This window comes from Stenella coeruleoalba (assembly GCF_951394435.1).
Source record: "Stenella coeruleoalba genome assembly, chromosome: 5".
NCBI classification, from domain to species: domain Eukaryota; kingdom Metazoa; phylum Chordata; class Mammalia; order Artiodactyla; family Delphinidae; genus Stenella; species Stenella coeruleoalba.
The window spans coordinates 23,770,313-23,791,297 of NC_137150.1; the positions used below are offsets into that span (position 1 = coordinate 23,770,313).

The following is a 20,985-nucleotide window of genomic DNA, read 5'->3' on the forward strand; positions in this document are numbered from 1 at the left end:
GTGAGGTTATGATTCAGGAATTGGCTTTTTGAATTTAGAAAATGTTGGTGATGTAAGGTGATCTGCTTTATTATTAATCTACAATTCACCTGTTATGCAGCTTAAGAAGACTTGTTCTAAACGATAAGATCATGACTCAAGATCTCAGAATGACTGATAGCAGGTTTGTCCGATATGAAAGTTAATTTCATGGAATGAATCATTTAAAGACAGTAAGCGTTGATGATGAAACCACACTCTGGAGTTTGAAAAGAGACGAGGCTGCTTTAAGAGAGAAACAGGAAGTTGTAACTAGAAGCCATCTGAATACTAAGCCAAGGCAGAATGCTCATGAAGTAGCAACTTAAGTGGCAGTGTTATCCTGAAATCCTCAGGCAGCCAGACCGTCTTAGGCAAACCTTGATAAAACAGTCCTTATCCAGGTTTTTATCTAAGGAATCCCGAGTAGACTGGAGAATGGAGAGACAGCAAAGGTTCATGTCAGAGAGGGACGAGTATCAGTTTCAACATCAGGGAGCGGTGGAGCTGCTTGTCTTTAATTTTTTGCTCATCCTTACCATTTTGACAATCTGGTTATTTAAAAATCATCGATTTCGCTTCTTGCATGAAACCGGAGGAGCGATGGTGTACGGTGAGTGCAGAAACTGTAGGATTGATGTGAAACTTGTTGCTTGGGCGTAATTAGAGACTTGTGCTCAGATGGCAAAGTACCGAAACTGGAGAAAACATGCTGATTGAAATGTCATTAGCTTGATGAAAGGTGCTGCAGCATAATGAATGCTCATCTCTATCCAGATGAGCTGCCAAAATTTGCCTTGTCACAAGAGTAAATGTCACAGTCATGTTCTCACGCAGCACATAATGCGAGCCTGTCGACAGATGCAGGTCCATTGTCATGTGGGGAGACAAACAGGGCTAGCTGTTTGTTTTTGTAATGATAGACATTGGGAAGTCACAGAGAGCAGCCTTCTTTCACTGGAGGGGCTGATGGGCTTTATAAAGTTCTAGAAATAACATCACTTAAACATGTATTGAGTAAATCCTCTTACATCAACTAGTTTCAAGAAGAAAACTTGCAGAACGTATGTATTCCACCCCTACTATTGGAGTAATTTTGTTCAAATCTATTTTAAGTATATGAGCATGTTTTATTTTCTTATAATACACAAGTTTCTTTATGCAGTGCTCTTCATTTCTTAGCCTGATTTCATAATTTCTAGTTTATAGTTATTATTAGTATGATTTACTATGTATCGTCTTTTTTGGAGGGAGGGACAAGGTGTGGAAAAGAATTTAACCTTTTAAGCTCCCAAGTATTGCTCTTTCTGTGCAACTTACCATGTCATTCCTTTCAGAAAGCTTAATAAAATGTGACAGAGATTTTCCAGTATGTACTCTCATCTTTTAAAGTAAAGTGTAAGACACTGGTGGTTTTAAAACTGATCTGATTTATGAAATAGTTTGCTTTACCACTCTTAGCCTGATAATGGATAGGAACTTTGAACACAGTGGAAACAGCTGAGGCATTGTTATAAGTCATAGTAAAGAATATACTTTTATATTTCACTTCCCTTATTTTGGAAGTCCTAAAGCCTTTTATACCCCCGAGGTTCAGGGAACAGGATCCGTGCACATTTTATATGCTAACCATATGATGTCCTGATGATAACAATGTACAGTCATGATTTGAGACCATAAGAAATCAGATGCCTTAGCTGGATCCCACTGTGAGATACTTGAGCTAGAAGGCAGAAGTTTTAGGCTAAGCAGTGTAATTTCTTTCAGGAGACTGATGTGCTGGTCCATTCAGAGCACAGTTAAGTTCCTTTCCATTGAGGGACTTAAAAAACATAACAAAACTCTCGTTTGAGGGGAAAAACTTACAATCAGGTTAAAGAGAAATGGTCAGAGAGAAGGGAAGTGACACCAGCTGATGTAAAGCCCTCGGCGCCAGTCACTGCCCTTCTCCACCATCAGTGGACCAGGCTTTCTACTGACTCGTCTAATAAATAATCAAAGAGGATATAGGATGTAATCTGAGAAGCCAGAAACAATGTAATTCTTGGCATTAAATTAAAGGGCTATATATAGTTTAGCAAAACAACACTGGTTTTAAAATTATGACCCTTTCTTAGAGGGGAAGATTTCTTCACAGCCCTGAATTTGATTGAACTATGACTCATTTACCAATTTCAGCTTATCTATGATGGAGACACTGTTTTGTAAAACTTTTGATTAAATTTTGGTGACCTATTAAAATTCAGACATACTTTGTACTCACGACACATAAATGTAACTTTTACTTTTTAACATGAAAATTCCCAGATTAACTTTTAATCCTTAAAAACTGCAGGAAATACTTTTAAGTTGTGGTTGAAGTCATAAAATATTAGCACATTTACTGTGTAGCACAGGGAACTATATTCAATATCTTGTAGTAAACTATACTGGAAAAGAATTTTAAAAAGATTCGGTTTTATATATGTGTGTGTGTGTGTGTGTGTGTGTGTGTGTGTGTGTATGTATGTATATATATGTAAAACCAAATCACTTTGCTGTACTCCTGAAACTAATGCAATATTGTAAATCGACTATACTTCAATAAAGAAGAAAAAATATTAGCACATTGAGCAATAGTTGAGATAGTGTTTCTCTAAATTGCTATTCTTAAGGCAGTTTAAGCTTAAGGTTTGTGTGGGATTAAGTTGAGCTGTCTGATTTCTGTCCTTCTTTTATAAATTTTTTTTATATGGGAGTTATTGAAAGCAAGTTCTGAAACACTGCAATGTATAAGGATTATAAAAATTATGGAGACATCCACATATATGTATAACTATCCCATTACTAGAATTTTTAGTATCCTTGAGTTATCTTGAGCTGTATAACTCAGTGAAAAGACTTTTATTTTAGTGTTGTTTAGTTTTTTTTTATTGGCATAGAATTATAATTGTTGGAATTTAAGGAGATCTTAAAGGTTATTTTCTCTAGCCGCCTCATTATACAGAGGAAGAAACTAAATCTCAAAGAAGTGAACTTCCCCTAAACTGAATAGCTACTCATGGCGGCGTCCATGTGATTTGACTCATCCACAGGTCTAGTAAGGTTCATGTTCATCTCAAAAGAGTTCTCACTGATAATCTCTGAAAATAGTCCATATGGATAGCACTGGTGACATCTCATATTTCTTCTTCAGGGATGATCTAAATGTTATGTCTGAAATATTTATTAGGGACTTTCTGTCAGTGATGTAATAAAATCGTCTGAAACTACAACAGAGAAATAAGAGGGACATTCAGATAAACCTTTTGTTGTTGTTTTATTGGAGTATAGTAGCTTTACAATGTTGTGTTAGTTTCTGCTGTACAACGAAGTGAATCAGCTATACGTATACATATATCCCCTCCCTCTTGGACCTCCCTCCCACCTCCCCCCACAACCCACTCATCTAGGTCACCACAGAGCACCAAGCTGAGCTCCCTGCGCTATACAGCAGGTTCCCACTAGCATGGTAAGGGGAAGGGAGATGCCAAGTGAATGAATCTCCCAGTAGCTGTAACTGAATTTGAAATTCATATATTGGGAAGGAGTCAGAGATTGGAAGTCCAGCTTCCTCATCTCACAAGTAAGGAAATGAAGACTTAGAGATATGAAGGTCATGTAATTAGCCACCGAGCTGGGCTATCTCTATTAAGAGATGCTGAAGATATTTTAAAATAAACAAATTCTTTCAATGATTGTCGTAGAGAGAAGATGTATCTGTGAGATCCAGATGCATCCTCATATTGTTTATGCTTTCAAGATTAGTCAGATAGATTCTATTTTCCAGAAAGTCCAAAAGAATGAAATTTCAGAGTAAGACCAAATAAACCCCTTCATCACCAGAGGATGGAAGCCATGGCTCTTGTGAGAGTTCTGCCAGGGGCCTGGTGATAATCAATGGGGAAGAAAAGAAACAAAACTATGGTTCACGTTGAACTTTTAAAAGTTTTTTTTTATCTTAAAGAAGATGAACACTTGAAAGTAAACTGTACTTCAGTCATCTCCATCTTACAGACAGATATGCTTGTAATGAAACATCTTCTAAAATTGCTTGGTCCTGTACCTGACGCTTATCAGTGAATTTGACTAACAGTTCCCCTACTAGACTGACTACTGCTCTTACTCTCGTCAACTATTTGTATAACGTTTCATTTTCCTCTGCATCAAGGACCATAAATATTTTTCTAAGGCCCTGGATTTCCTGTTTCAGCCCAGCCAGCCTTTTGCCTTTCTGTCACTATTCTGCCGATATGTGTCAGTTATCCTTTAGAAGACACACTAGATGTTGATGCATTTTATCTGTATATGGGGAAATCCAATTAAAAAATTTTAGGGAGCAGGGTCTTAGGAAATGAGCAATTAAATAAAAGTGAGGAGAAAAGTGATCAAACAACATTTAACTGCTCTTTTATAGTTATTGTTAGGAACAATTTCCAAGTTGTTAACCTTATATTATATGAAGTGTTGTAGAGGCCAAGAAAAATCATGGGTGGTGTCTGGTTTGACTCTGGAGTTCCTTGGAGATAATTCTGATACTCCAGATACAAATAACCTATCTTTCTTGGTATCAAGGGTCCTAGGATGCTTTTAAAAATTAGTGGCAGCATTTTAACAATATTTTTGCTTCACCAGGAACAGTGGTTGGTAATTGTGTCTCATGACATTCTACAGCTCTCATTATTTCAAAATCAAAGGATTAGACTCCATAACTGGCTTAAAGTATAAGCCATGATGATATTCACTTAAATTGGACTAAAAGCTTAAGAGACTATTAATGGTCAAAATATTGACTGGCAGCAGATGGTGCACTTAGCGCTGCTCACTTAGGGCCCTGTATCCATTGCTCGTTGTTCACAAAAGAAAAATTGCTCCTTGTTCCCTGATAGCATTAACAATTCCATTACACATCACTGGGGGCTCCCTTACTTTGTAGGACATTCATAATGCCATGCATTTGAGGGTTGGGATCTGAGTTTAGGGACAGAACAATTTAAATCTCTTAGAATTCTACCTTTGATTTCACAGCCTTATAATATGAGGGACAGTCTCCAAATACAAGGGGAAATCTTGCTCACTGTTTAGTGGGCTGAAGGGAAATTTTAAGCCACAAAGTTTAGATTTTGAATTCATTAAACTATATTATATTAACCTATTAGACTATGTCTGATGCTCTAAGAATATATTTAGCGGTTTCATAAGGCCAGCTGAGTTCACTCAACGGCCTGTTTTTCAAGATTTAAAGAAAACATAGTTACCTAGTCAAGCACTAAGGTTTTAAAAGCTATTTTTCTTAAAAAATCATAAGGCATTAATTTTATCCTAGCACTGCTTGGAGGTTCCTCAGGATAAAATTGTCTTGGTGGACATGGTGTGGCTCTCCCCTGCTGATGCATTTTACTCTGCTTCAGTCCAGCCCTACCTCCTTGACTGCCAGGTCCATAGGAGATGTTGACTTCACACCCTTCTCCCTGCCTGGAAGGCCCTCCTGAGGCTTTTTACTTATGCAAATGTAGCATGCTTTATGGAGAAAGCATTGGATGCTCTCTTGGGGATTTGGGTTTTTAAATCCTTATGATTTTCTTTTTTTTCAGTAGCTAGATGCATTACTTTGGGCAAGCAATTTAATCTCTAGCCCTAGTTTTCTTATCTATAAAATGAGGAAGAAATGAAATAGAAGATTTCACTAACCTTCCTTCCAGCTTCAAAAGTCCTTCAAGGGCTTCCCTGGTGGCGCAGTGGTTGGGAGTACGCCTGCTGATGCAGGGGGTGCGGGTTCATGCCCCGGTCCAGGAGGGTCCCACGTGCCGCAGAGCGGCTGGGCCCGTGGGCCGTGGGCCGTGGCCCTTGGCCGCTGGGCCTGCGCGTCCGGAGCCTGTGCTCCGCGGCGGGAGGGGCCGCAGCTCTGAGAGGCCCACACACAGCAAAAAAAAAAAAAAAAAAAGTCCTTCAAAATTCAGGCTAAGACTGACATTAGCCATCAGGCAACTCTCAGCCACTCCAACTCAAACCAGTAGCTTTTCTTCCCAGAACCCTACCAGCCTATAATGACATCCGAGTCTTTCTCCCAGATGGGATTTTAATTAGTGTTATTTTACCATTCTAGTTTTTCCAGTTCTGCTCTGATTTTCTATGGAATGCTCAGTAAATCCTATTGAATTCCTGTTAGAAAGGCACAGAGAGAAAGTTATACCATCAGAACAGTGAGGTCTGGCTGTGGATTTGGGGATCTGTGGATGCATGTCATATGAAAACCGGAGTGGCTCTGATTTAATTTGAAAGGATCTGCAGGAAAGGTAATTAGGGTTAAGAGCCTAATGAATTAAACTTGCTTTCCCTCTTGAGGGAAAAAGAGGTTGGTTTTAAGAAGCTTCGGAGATCAGGGCCAGGTTTTCCATGCTGTAAAGTGTTAGCCAAAGAAAGTTTGAAAAAGTGGAAAAAATCAAAGATGTATAGCTTTGTGTAGGTTTTTAAAAGTTGATTTTAAGAAAATAACCTCCTATGTATCCTGCTGTGCTTCTGAATCACTAAGGAGCTGCAGAGGAAGCCCGTAGAGCAAACTACTGTGTTGCCTCAAAGGATCCCATCTCAGACTCTAAAGGCCAATGATCGTGCACATCAAGAAAATGAATTTTTGATTTAAACTGTTTATGGAGATATTATATATAGTCTAAATGGTTAGGCAAGTGGTAACATGATAAACTAATATTTGCTAAACATTTATTATGTCAAAATAACATAATAAAAATAACAATATAACAAGTAACAATAATAAAAATAGCTAACACAAATAGCATTTACAGTATGAATTATGCTGTCATAAGTACTTTACATATATTAACTCATTTAATCCTCACAACAACCTTTTTTTTTTTTTTTGCGGTATGTGGGCCTCTCACTGTTGTGGCCTTTCCCGTTGCGGAGCACAGGCTCCGGACGCGCAGGCTCAATGGCCATGGCTCACGGGCCCAGCTGCTCCGCGGCATGTGGGATCTTCCCGGACCAGGGCACGAACCTGTGTCCCCTGCATTGGCAGGCGGACTCTCAACCACTGTGCCACCAGGGAAGCCCAACAACCATTTTTTATGTGGGGAAACTGAGGCACCAAAAATTAAGTAACCTGCTTAAGGTCACACGTACTAGGTACCTAAGCTGGGACTCATACCTTGGCAGTTTGGCTCCATAAGGCCACTGGGTATCACAAACATGGGTGTGTTTGTGTGTGCATGTGTGTGTTGCACAGGGGAGATATTGTCATTTTTATGTTACAGATGATGAAACCAACACTCAGAGACATAAAGTGACTTGCTGGTAACCACCAGGGCTGAACTTCAAACCCACGATCATAAAACCCATATTCTTTCACCTGTATCACACATTTAGCCCTAGAAGTGTTGCTGTTACTTAATAAATGTCTATTTTGTGCCAGGTGATAGTACTTTAGAAAGTTTATAAAAGAAAGAGGTTGAAAGATCTAACTACACATTAACCCTCATGGCTAATCATCACCATATCCATGCAGAAAAGGTCTGAGGATCTTCAGTTTGTATCTAAGGAAACAGAAACAAAAAATTTACAACTATGGCCAAGGCTGCCCACAATAATTGGGAGAAACACCATTTTTGGAAGCTAGTGCTCTCAAATTCTGGCCACAGTTGTCTTCTCGTCAAAGTCTGCTGTTGGTATTTAACTCTCCCAGGAAGTTAGGAGTGCGGAGAGGTTGGGAAAGGGAGGTGGGTCTTTAAGTTTTCTTTTTACCTTGAGGCCTCAGAAACATTATACTGTCCATAGCCAAAAGCCCAGCATGGGAAAGACAGTGGGGCAATATTGTGAAAGCACATCCACGCCAAGCAGCCGGGTTGAAATGTCCCAGTGAGAGTGATGAGGCTGACCCGGAAACACCTGCCACAGCATCAGGGAAGGCGGTGTTGCAAGTCCACAGTGATTCTGGTTTTAAATGCCTGTGATTGTCAGAATGGGTGGGGAAGGAACTGCAAATGCCTTATTCATGTGGAGTGTGCAAAACTAGGCTTTCATCTAACCTTAGTTTAATGGAATTAAATTTTTGGAAGAGACTGAAGATAAAATTACTTATACCTCTGGGCTCTCCAAGCTTGATGAAACCTGTGTGCATGAACCTGAGGTGACATGGATTTTGATGGAGTTCTGTGACTGTGATGGCAGTCGTATTGGTAGAAACTGCTGTCTTACAAGACAGTGCTTCTCACAGTAGGGTTCCAGAAGCATCAGCATCACCTGAAAACTTGTTAGAAATGTATATATGTGGCCCCCGACCCAGCCTTATTAGGTCAAAAACTTGGAGTCCAGCAAAGCAGTGTTTTAATGAAACTTTCAGAGGTTTCTGATGCACTAAAGTCTGAGAACTACTCCACTAGGAAAATGAAACATCCAGTTTCTAGTTTTGTCTCCTTTTCTCCTATCTTTTTTCTTTCTCACTTCATTACGCTGCTGTGATGAAGAGAGAGTTTGGGAGACAATCTCCATGTATTGGAGAGTCCCTTCCTCTTTCACTATCTAGAATACTTTGTGACATTTCCACCTCTGGTTTGAGAAAAAATAGACTGTTCTGTGTAAACATTATAAAAGAAATCATTTTGTTTTAGTCAGTATTTATCTAGGTAGATATCTCTATATTTCTTTTGTAAACTTTCTAAGATGATTTCAAGGAAGGGTATTAGCTGCATATAAGCTGTGGCTGAGATAGTTTCTAGAGAAAAGTTACCTATAGTGTTATGTTAGGAATCCCGGAGTGCTGTGAAATGTGTGTGTTTGTGTGTGTTGTATGCACAAGTGTGTGCATGTGTGTGTTGTCTGGTATGCACCAAGGATGGATGTGCACATCGGGCAGCCTACCATGGTGGAAGATCTCATGGTTGGGACTCTGTCATTTCACATATGACTCTAACCTGTGAGAAGATAGAACTTTGAATGGATGAAGCATCCCAAGGTGGAACAGCTTCATGGACCACTTTCCACCTTGGAATATCATGGGATACTCTTGTGGGCAGATGCCCCAGACAGACCTGTTCTGAAATCGTTATGGGATGCTTTTCTTCAGCAAAGCAAGCTGGTAGTGAGCCAGCACAAAGCAATAAATTATGTCCCTTTTAGCAACACCCACACCTTCCTTTAGTCCTTTGAATTTAGAAGGTTGGTGGGAGGGCAGAGAGAGAACAAAAGCCCTAAATAGCCAGAAGGCATTGTATATTTTTACTTTTGGTTCTATCCCTGACTAATCTCAGTGTAAAACTAAACTGCTAAAGGAAAATGTTAGGGAATGCATTTAGCATTTGAAACTCAAACCCATATCATCCCTGTAAATCAGTGTTCTGACAAAGGCTTTGATAAGACGGTAGAGGTGGATAAATATCAAGTAAACAGTTAAAAATTGTAGCGATAACACGTAATATCTAATATTTGTGAATACTATCTTACAGTTAAACGGTGTCCACCGATTTGGCTTCCTTCGAATATTTATCACACCCTTTCCTTCTTCATTTCCACATTTGGATCCCTAGTTCATATTTTTTAATCTGAGTGACTGAAATAACATCTTAGATTCCCTGCCTTAAAGAGTCTCCCACTATAAAAAGTCTTAAGAGTGGTAAAGAACACTCTTCCTTGGCTTTATTTTATTCCTGTCATCTTGAAATTCCTCTTCTCAAATTCCTTTGTTAAATTCTTTTTCACATAAATAGACACTCTTTCTGATGTTAACTTCCTCTCCATGTTCCCACTGTTTCTCAATTCTCTTTTCTCTCTTCGGATAATTTTCTCCAAACGCTCTTTCCTCTGCCTCGAAACAGAACAAATCTGCCTCTTCAAAAGGAGCTCACTCTGTTCTTCCTCAGGATCTTCTTGGCAACCATCTCTCCCTCTTGAACACCCTCACTGGGGTCCTTGATCTCAGGTGCCCTAGTGGGCCACCCAAACTGCTCGATGTTCCCGATTAGCACCCCACTTATTTATTTCCATGTGCTTCTGCCTATAAAGTCCACGCCCTCTTCTCTCCCTTGCAAATCCAGTGCATCCTTAGGAAGCTCTTCTGCGAAGCCTTCCTTAACACGTTAGGGGGTGGAGTTAGTTGATCTCTCCTTTAGGGTTCTTTGGGACTTTGTACATTGACTTGTTAAAAAAAAAAAACGGTATCTGTTAGGATGTGTTCCACTGCTAGTCACAGGAACCCTGACTCAGACAGACTTAAGCAACATGGCAATTTATTATCTCCCATAACTAGAAGTCCGGAGAAGAGTAGTCTTCAGGGCTGGCTGATTCAGCAACTGCTGTTGTTTTCAAGGATGCAGGTTTCTTTTCCTTTTCTCCGCTCTGCCATTCCCAGTGCTGACTTCAATGCCGGGCTGGGAGCGAGGTGGGCATGGCAGTTCCTGGTGTCCTGACCAGGCACAATAATAGCCTGAGGAAGAAGAGAGCTCATCTCTCCTCGGCCCCTCTTTTAGGATGTCAAAACTTTTCTAAGAAGCCTCCTAGCAAGCTTCTCTTCACATTTTATTGACAGGAATAGAGTTACATGCCTTCTAGTACCAATTATCAGCAAGGGGAACAGAAACACCCTTGGAACTGAGAGAGAGGTCACCTTACCCCGAGCACATGTGGGGAGGGATGGTTAGCCGAAGAAATCAGGGTTTTGTTGGGAAAAAGAGGGGATAGATGCTGAGTTGCCAATCAGCAGTGTCTGATACCCTTATTAAGTTGAAATATCATTTTACGTAGTTTAAGGATTTATCTTGTTTTTTCAGTAAGAGACAACACCTCATTTATTTAGATTATTCTTGGTAGCCACTCCGTGCATAGAGAGTGAAAGAACTACAAAACTCAGTTCTTCAATCTTCATGTATTAACTACATTTTCTTGAGGCTCCTAAATTCTCTCCAATGTCACGTGGCATTTAAATATACCTGTGTGATAGTCTGATGCATGTGTGTAGTTGGGCTTGTTGCTTTGTGTGACTCCTACAGGAAGAGAATCTGAAAGGAGCCCGCTGGAGTGTGCCATGCAGTGTGGCAGTGTGCATGATAGTGTGTGCACACAATCACTGGTCTGCACATAGCCAAAGAGATTTCAACATGTTGTGTTTTAAAAACCATCCTGTTATCCATTTCGTTATATATAAATATGGTCATTATATATAAAAGTAAATCCCCATCTATATTCCTCTGAGAAAATTCTCTTTAAGATAACATTTCAGCATCATGTAGAATGACTAAATAAGATGCAGGGGAACTGGTTATGAAATGCAGGCTTAATATAAGAAGACACTTAGGAAACCCTTGTACCTTATTCTCACTGGAAATCAGGATCATAGGATTGGGCAGAAGGAAGACGCCTGGTAGGATTAAAATACTTTAATATTTTATGATCAGGGCCATATTTTATTCATTTTTATAATTCCCACAAGTCCTAGAGCAACGCCTTCCATGTCTGTAGCATGAAAGCAGAAGGAGGGAGGAAGGGAGTGGGGTTTTCTCATATTTTCAAAGTGGAGAATGGAGGGCCAGTCCAGAAAGAGGAGGCTCATATTTCTAAGTGTTTCGCATTTGAGTGCTCGTGAGGCTCTTTCCTCCTTCCTTCCTGCGTCCCTCCTTTCCTCTCCCACAGACATCACCATGTCAACTGTATGTCAGGCATCCGCTATGAGAGTTATATTGCAAGCTCTGTAAGGACAGGAACATCACAACATTTGGTGTGATGCTCCTTACATGTGACATTTTAAAATGTCGGTCACTGACTAACTACATAAACTCAGAGGATCCTTTTCTTCTTGAATCCAAGAGAGTTTGTGGACTTGGAGAAAGTTGGGTTATAACTGCCTAAAGTGTTTGGCTTTTCTAGAGAAAAAAGAGATGAAGAATAGCACAGCTTCTGCCCTAAACAGTCTCATTATCCAATGGGGGTGACAAAGCCAAACTCTACAGAGCAGTGCTGAACAATATATATCTTTATATGAAATGGGGCCAGAAAGGGTGTGGTGCAAACTATAAGTACTCAAAGATTAGGGAACTTAGTGAGTACAGGCTGCATCAGAGCACAGGTCCCCCAGCTGGGACTTGAGATGGACTTTGTAGGATTGTGAGGACCTTAGGGATGAGGTCTGTTTTCCAAGATCTGTCTTGGGGGTTTGTGTGCTTCTGGGGCAAGGTCAGCGTTCACTAGAAAGCAAGTTCCCACTGCTGTCACCCTAGTTGCCCAGATGCTCAAACTTGTAGACCCAGGGGATGCATCTGGACTAGAGTTTCTGCTTGGAGAAGGTAATGCCACCAGCCGGCCAAGTGACAGAGCTCAGCAAAGTGTCATGCTTGTGAGGATACAACCTGGGGTCAGGGCTATGCACACATGTGTTTGTGGTATTGCTTTGCTGGGACAGGCTGCCTCCTTTTCTCCTTGGGCAGGTAGGGTTCTGGTTCGTGGCTTACCAAAGAGAGTACTGGTTTGTGTCCATAAGTCATGGTAGACAGTCCCCTCTTTTCTTCTTCTGTGCACAAGTGGTTGATGTTCTGTTTACCCTGTATCTTTGTGGGAGTATAAAAATAACCCCTTTTCATTAGCATTTTCTTCCTACTAGCAATCCTACTTTATCTGTCACCTGCTGTCCTGCAATACTGGGCTGGAGTGTGTTAACTCAACATTCTGCGTTTGTGTCAGCATACAGCTAAAGCTCTGAGTGGCTGTCAAAAGCATTATGAGGCTCTCTGAGTAGATGTCTGGCCTCCAACATTAAGGATTTTCTCGTTGCTGCTACTGCACACAAATGCTGGATGCATTTCTTAACCGAGTGCATGGTGAGGCTGCAGCTTCCCCACTGGCCCTTGTACTGTGCCAAGATGTTGATTCCTCTCAACTCTTGGGATTGGGGAGAAGGAGGGCCAGGGCCTTCTGTCTAGTGTGTTAATTTGGGTCCTCCAAGAAGCAGATGCTGGAGAGAGATTAGCTGTGCAAAATGTTTATTGGGGGAAAATTCCTTTGAGGAAAAATGGGGAGGGAGACTGCGGATGCTGGGCCAGCTATCAGGTCTTGGAGCAGCCCAACCAACCCCTGTGGAGAGAGGGAAGGAGGGGAGGCTGCGTAGGAAAAGGTTTAGGCTGCGGTGCAGTTCTAAGAAAGGTTGGGCAAAGCTGATGTGGAGTCTTTGAGCCATGGTGACCCTTCAGAGGAGTCCCATATCCCTGTCTTAGTGCCCCTGCTGCGATCAGTCATTGGCTGGGTTCAGCATGACTGCAGTCATGAATTCCAGACCATTGGTCAGACTACATACTCCTCGTAGTGGGAGATCTATCTGCAAGGTGCATTTTCATGGCTATTACATCTGGTCACCTCTGGCAGCGAGGAGCTTACTCCACTTACTCCAGTGTGCCGTTCTCGAACGCTGGAACCAGAGATGGTACAGAGGGCCAGGCACGGCCATTTAGCTTTTGAGGCATTGTATGAATTTAACCACAGAAACCCAGGTACTAAGCACTTGTTATTATGACAAATACTTGTTTCCCCTGCTTGAGAAAAAATGGTGGACACTACATGTTTACTTCTTGCTACCGCACTGAAAGCATATTGCAAAAATAAGCGGCTCACGGCTCACCCTTTGGGAATTTCAGATATTACCAATACAGGTTCTCTCCATTCAGGCCCTATGCATGTAGTACCTTGTTTCCCTTCTTTATATTCCATTTAGCAGAAAGCAGAGGTCATAGTATCATCCACGGTAATTGCCAAGTAACTTTTAGAAAATGAGTCCTTCCTAGGATTCCACTAGAGTGTTGGAAAAGTGATGTTCTTACACAGGCACCCTAAACCATGTGCAGTGTATGTGGTGTGTCTTCCCTTCTCTTTCCTGACTTGTTTTATTGTAGTCATTTGACACAGCACATGGAAGGCTGCCCACTGTTCTATGATGGGTCAAGTGCTCGTGGTGGTTACATACCCATCACTTATTTTTTCTTGCTGGCAAAGGTTAAGATAAAATATTTCTCACTGTTATGGGGGAGTGGGCCAAATACTGAAGCAGGAACAAGTAAGGTAAAAATATTTTTGACAGAAATCTGCTTTCATTCTCACCTATTACTCTAGCTCTCTACATTATTGCCAAAGTGATAGATCTTATATGAAAATCTGACTGTTTTACTGTCCTGCCTAAAATCTTTCAATAGTTCTATATTACCATTGGGTTAAAAATAAAAACTTCTTAGCATGACAGAGGAGTCTCTTTATGACCTGGCCCCTGTGGTCTAGAGTTTTTCTCTCTCTTTGTCTCTGTCTCTGTCTCTCTCCACCTATTCTCTTCTTACTCCACTGCTGATTCCCTAAATCCATCAGATTTCTTAAATTCCTCTGTATTTATACATTATATTATTAGGTTATCCTAGTGACTGTTAACACAGAACCACTCACATTTCAGTGACTACACAAGTGAAGTTAACTTTTCACTCAAGTAACAGTCCAGTGCAGGTTTTCCTGGTTGGCGGATGGCTTTTCCCTACCTGGTGTCTCAGGGACGCAGATTTCTTCAATGTGGTGACTCTGTCTACCTATACCTATAGGGCCTTTGTTTCTGCCCCATCCATATGATAAATGGGGAAAGAGAAGGGAGAAAACTCACCTACTTCTTCAGTGCTGTGGCACACATCACTTTTGCTTATATTCCATTGGTGAGAACCCAACCAAACGCCAGAGAGCTGGAAACACAATCTATGGCCAAGCAGCCACTTCCTGACAACTATTCTACACATTGGCAAACAAAAATCCTAGGGAACATTTATCTGTCTCTGCCGTAACTCACGTGCTGCCACCCACATGTGCAGCCTGGATCCCAACTCATTCCTTGATTCAGGTCATCTGGACAAATCTTATGTGACCTTCTAAGATTCATCTAAAGCTTTGCATCATTCACAGAGCCTTGGAGTGTCTCCTCTTTATACTCGTATAACACAGGGCACTTACCAGCGGTCATAGCACACGTCACGTTGTATTATAATTGTTTGCTTATGGATCTTCACTTTATAAACTTCAGCTCCTGTAGGACTGGGACTGTATTTTTATTTTAAGTCTATAAATGTCTGAAACAAAATATGCACCCAACAAATGTTTTATTGAATAAATGAAAGGCCATTAGATGACTAGATCTACAAAAGAGTGGTTAAAACCTCCAAACTTTGATGTTTTAATGAGTGAACTGTGGATTTATCCTAAAACAAATACATCAATCCTAATTTTAAATTGAGGAATGTGTGGACCTCTAAAGTTTCTTTGTGATTTTGTTAATAAATCCACAATATTAAGAGAGTTCACATTTATCAGATTATCATGAGCATCCTAACAGAGTCTGTAAACTCAAAAGTCAAGGATTGTCACTTGAGTTCAACTCTTTGCTAAGGGAATATTGTATCATTAGAATGCATTTGGCTGCAGGTAAGCAGAAACTTGATTTTACATTGTTTGAAAAATTAGAAAATGTATTATGTCACATAACAGGAAGTCTAGAATTAGGGTAGCTCCAGGATAGGTTGATCCAGGGCTCAGTGAAGGCATCCAGGACCTGGGTTCTGTCTATATCTCAGTCCAACCATCCTCAGGATATTGGCTGTGTCCTTGGACTATATCCCCTCAAGGTCACAAGATACCTGCCAGCAAAAAATAGAGAAACATATTGTCTTGATCATATCCTGAGGGAGAGAATAAGAACACTTGTCCCCTAACCACAGTATATAAGTGCAACCTTTTAGTCTGATGGGGCTGTCTCAGATATGTGCTGATCTGTGGACCAGAAACTTTCTCCAGGGGAATTCCATCTCCTGACTGATTAGATTACAGTATCTCTCATGGAGCCAAGGTTTTCTTGAGCACTTGGATGGATAGAAGAGGTGGGTAGCTCTTCTCTCCAAAACCTGTGGATCCATTAGGAAGGAAAAAAGGAGAAGTATTAACAGTGTCCATCGCAAATATTTTAACAATACAGTTTGTTGAGCTGGTATCTATGGAAGAGTGAACAATTTTCTAAACCAGGCAACGACCCTTTCTCCTGCCACCTACACAAGTTACAAATCATATATTTGAAAGCATCTAGTGATGAACATTTTAGATTACATTTCTCCAGTGCAATTATTTATTCTTTATTTTAGGCCTTGTAATGGGATTAATTTTACGATACGCTACAGCACCAACTGATATTGAAAGTGGAACTGTGTATGATTGTGGAAAACTGGTCTTCAGCCCTTCAACTCTGCTGATTAATATCACTGACCAAGTTTATGAATATAAATACAAGAGAGAAATAAGCCGGCACAACATCAATCCTCATCAAGGCAACGCTATACTTGAAAAGGTAAGGATCCTCCCTCTCTGGTCACATATTTTTGTTTTCCAGTATAAATAATTGCGTCATATATGAGCCACCATAAGTAACGCATCCATACACATACATATGCCCTTTTTCAACACCACACTAATGGGGTGATTTAGCTAAGTGGTTAATGCCTTGATATACTCTGATTTTAAGCTCAGTTGTCTGTATTTTTTTTCTAGAAGTTGGAAAAATAATGCTTTTTATTATAACTGTTTTGCAAGCCACAGTTACATTAGGTAAAAAGATAATAGTAATTAAGCTGACTCTGCCTTTCATGTTACTTGATTCAAGTTTTCACATTTTTTTTTTTTTTAATTTTTGGTTGCGTTGGTTGCTGCACATGGGCTTCCTCTAGTTGCAGTGAGCAGGGGCTACTCTTTGTTGTGGTGCGCGGGCTTCTTGCAGTGGCTTCTCTTGTTGCAAAGCACAGGCTCTAGGCGCGCAGGCTTCAATAGTTGTGGCATACGGGCTTAGTAGTTGCGGTGCTTGGGCTCAGTAGTTGGGCTTAGTCGTTGTGGCTCGCGGGCTCTCAAGCACAGGCTCAGTAGTTGTGGCGCACGGGCTTAGTTGCTCCACGGCATGTGGGATCTTCCCAGACCAAGGATGGAACCTGTGTCCCCTGCATTGGCAGGCGGATTCTTAACCGCTGCACTACCAGGGAAGTCCCACATGTGTGTTTTAAGTGTTGTTGTATGTATTACCAGCTGGCTATGCAGTTTAAATCTCCCTTAAGTCAAAAGGAAAATGGAGGAGAATAAAAAAATTTTCACTTGCAAGCCTTGATCTAGAATGGCTGACTTTTAGCTGCCAACACAAAACATTGGCCACTTGGCTGTTTATAAATACACTGACACACAGTCAATCTCAAGAGATCTTGACTCCATCAGTTTAGTTAGGGAATCTTAGATTGAAAAAAGAATTGTGAAGTTACTCATCTTTTAAAAATGTTTTTATTATTGCAAATGCGTGAATTTCTTCAGTTATTAGGAGGGAAACTTTCTTCTACTATCAGGACTCTGGGTCAGAAAACAGGTGAGATTACCTTCTGTGGTGTCTTGTGTGTGGATCAGTCTTTGGAATAAGTGAATTTGTGTTTAACAACACAAGTACATGCTAAGAATCAGGATCTTATGAGATTTATTCTAGATCGTTTTGTGTCAGAGCCGAGAACTTCCTTGCTATTACGGAAGTGCACTTTATCAATTTTATCCCATATAAATTTAGTTTTCTTTTAAAATACACATTTTTTTTTCATTTCAAGAGATTTGAGACAGGAGGGGAGATACATGATCTGGATTTTTCTTCATTCAAGATGAGTAATTTCTAGTGGTTTTTTTTCACATTGTCTTCCACTAGCACATTCTAGATTAACTTCCTCCTAGCACTTGGTGAGGGCTCAGGAAAGTCAAACTGATTATACTACTAGCCTAAATCAGACTTAGTAAAGTGAAGTGAAGCACAAAAAAGCAAATTAAATAATGTATTTCTGAAGTAAATAGGAGCAACTTCTAGATCTGCTATTTTGGATGATCTCTTCCATGAGATTGTTTCTATTTACATGAATAATAGAAAACTATCTATCTTGAAATAATTTTTTTAAAGTGACCTTGTCAGCGGCATAATTTAAACACTGTCTTCAGTTTTACTTTGCTTAGTATCAGAACATAAATTATTTCCCTCCTCATTCTCTTACCTATTTAATCTGCATTTCTAAGCAGCACTATTTCTCCAAACAGGTTGGCCACCACCACCCCCCCGTCCCAAAGATGCTGATAATTATCTCTGTTTTATTTATAGCAAATTGTTCTCTAACAGGAGAGCCTACAAACACCTGATCAGACATTTTGTTACTGTGTTGTTCACCTATTGATTTGTTTTTATTAGCAGCCAAACTCCAATGTTTGCTTTTGAAAAATTAAGGCAAGAGATGGAGAAAATGTCTAAGTTTCTGGGGCCTTCTTGATCTTTTCATTGGGTGGATTATGAGTTCTGCACATGAAATGTTTCAATGACCTTGAAGGCTCAAGTATTTTATAGACTACCTTCTAAATTGTGTGACTTATTGACTCACAATTAGCATTTGTTCCTCGTGGCATCCCAGGTTGGCAATAGGCAGCTCAGTACCCAGGGTAAATCCTCCAGCTCCTTGCTGGTGGAGAAAGGGGCATCCACTGGTACACTTACCATATTAGACAACTTTAGGTGGAAAGGATCATTTTTATAAATGGCCAGAGTATATCTTAACACACATTTGTTGCTTAAGTGCCAATTTTGGGGGACCCTAGTTAGTCTGCAAAAATGAAATGCCCATAGTCTGTATTTGTTACTGGGAATTGTCCACTGCATGCAAGTATTCATATCAATCGAGCAATTAATTTATGTCAGATGCAAAAGAATTCCAAAAAAGGGCCTGTTTATTGGAAGGCTTATAGGGAGGTAACATGGAGTAATGGGAAAAAAATTCAGGACCAGATAGATCTGCCATCTATCCTGAGTAAATTCCTTGAACTTCCTAATCTCCAACTTTTTTATTTGTAAAGTGGGGAGATTAGAACTATTTTGTAGGATTGTTTTAATGTTTAAATGAGATGATGTATATAAAGTACCTGTCATAAGGCCCTTTATGTTGCTGTCACTGCCTCTACTCCTACTTCCACTGCCACTTCTAATACCACTGCCAACACCATCACCACTGCACTACCTCCAAGACCAGTGCTACCATTGCTGCTACTAATATTTGAATGCTTAATATATGCCAGGGATTAATAAAATATGTGGATTTTTTTCCATTTATTTAACATCCCTTGGGGAGATAAGACCAATGTATAATATACATTAGTATATAATTCAGTTCTAAATTGTATCATATAGACAATGAGAATTATGAAACTTTACGGATTAGTTGTCATAGATACTTGAGTTTGTTAGGGAGTCTTCCTGGAGGACGTGGAACTTGAGAAGGGCTTTGAAATGTGGCTATGGCTTGAATAGGCAGCAGGATTGAGTTCAGAAAGATGTGGGCAGGACTGGAGGGTGAGGCTGCAGGAAGTGATTATCTAGGTGAAAAGGGAAGAAAGGCTTCATCAACGCTTTGGATCAACAGAACCTGCTTGATTTATAGGAACACTGTGAAGAGAAGAATCTAAGATTCTAAGGCTTCAGGTCTGGCTGGGAGAATGTGGGAGTCCTAGGATAGAGGCAAGGGAGGGAAGGAAGATTTGTGGAAGAGGATGGGTGAAAATGACTGTGGATCTGCATCTGGAGAGAGATCATCTAATTTAGAGCAAGAAAGAGCCCTGGGCTTCCCTGGTGGCGCAGTGGTTGAGAGTCCGCCTGCCGATGCAGGGGATGCGGGTTCGTGCCCCGGTCCGGGAAGATCCCACATGCCGCGGAGCGGCTGGGCCCGTGAGCCATGGCTGCTGAGCCTGCGCGTCCCGAGGCCACAGCAGTGAGAAGCCCGCGTATCGCAAAAAAAAAAAAAAAAAGAAAGAGCCCTGACTTGATTAAGTTGAACTCCATCATTTTAGAGAAGAGTAAAAGAAGAACTTAAGCCCTAAAATTGATTTAAGTCAGTGATTTTCAAACTTGTCTGAATTTTGGAATCATTTGAAGCTGCAAAAAATCCTGATGCTTGTGTTCCACCCCTGGAGTTTGTCATTTTACTGGTTTGGGGTGCCACCTGAGCTTTGGAACTTTTCGAAGATCACCAGGTGATTCTTTTTTTTTTAATATACAGCAGGTTCTTATTACTTATCTATTTTGTACATATTAGTGTATAAATGTCAATCCCAATCTCTCAGTTCAACCCCCTCCCCGCCCCTGCTTTTCCCCCTTTCACCAGGTGATTCTAATGTGCAGACAAGTTTGGGAACCACTGATTTTGGTCCTGTGTTGTGTTCAGGTGAATATAGTGAGGAGAGAAATGCCACTTTTCTGCTTCTTCTCCTCACCTCCACTGCTGCAGATCTATCAGCCCCTTTTATACACAAAGTACTTTTCTTGCTTCTGGACCTCTACACATGTTATTCTTTTTGCCTAAAATGGTTTTACTCCTTCTCTTTGGGTGTCAGCCTCCTTCTTATCCCTAGAATCTTGAAATGCCATCCCTTCAGAGAGGGCTTGCGCTGTGATTTTCTCACACTGTATCCCCTCTCTCTCTTTCTCTCCTGCCCTCTCTTTTGTTTCAAAGTACTTAGCACCATATGAAATTTTATATGTATTTTCTTGCTTATTAATTATCATTCTTACATTGTTTGATGTCCACTAGACTGTAAACTTCACAAAGGCAGGGATCATGCCTTTTTTATTGACCAGTGTATCCCCAAAGATTACCACGGTGCCCGATGCATATTGCTGCTAAATAAATAGCTTGTGAATGAATGAAGGAGTAAATGGAAGAATCTGAGAGCTTGGTGGAGTATATACAGCTAGACTATTTGGAAATTATCATCTTGGAGTTGGTAGAATAGTGTCCTGCACACTTAATGGTTGAAGAGATTAAGATATTATCTAATCTTAGTTGTGTACATATAGATAGAAATTCATATCCAGAGAAATTACATGGTAGGTCCAGGGCC

At 40.5% G+C, this 20,985-nt stretch overlaps 1 protein-coding gene across 1 annotated transcript in view; it reads left to right on the forward strand.

Moving 5' to 3' along the window:
* Positions 1 to 318: 318 nt before the first annotated feature.
* The window catches only part of SLC9A9 (solute carrier family 9 member A9), a 540,287-nt gene continuing 519,620 nt past the window's right edge, over positions 319 to 20,985 (forward strand). Inside the window, exons 1-2 of the mRNA XM_079923147.1 lie at positions 319 to 631; positions 16,185 to 16,387. Of these exons, the coding sequence (XP_079779273.1) occupies positions 457 to 631; positions 16,185 to 16,387 (378 nt within the window). The 5' untranslated portion in view covers positions 319 to 456. The remainder of the gene's footprint in view (positions 632 to 16,184; positions 16,388 to 20,985) is intronic.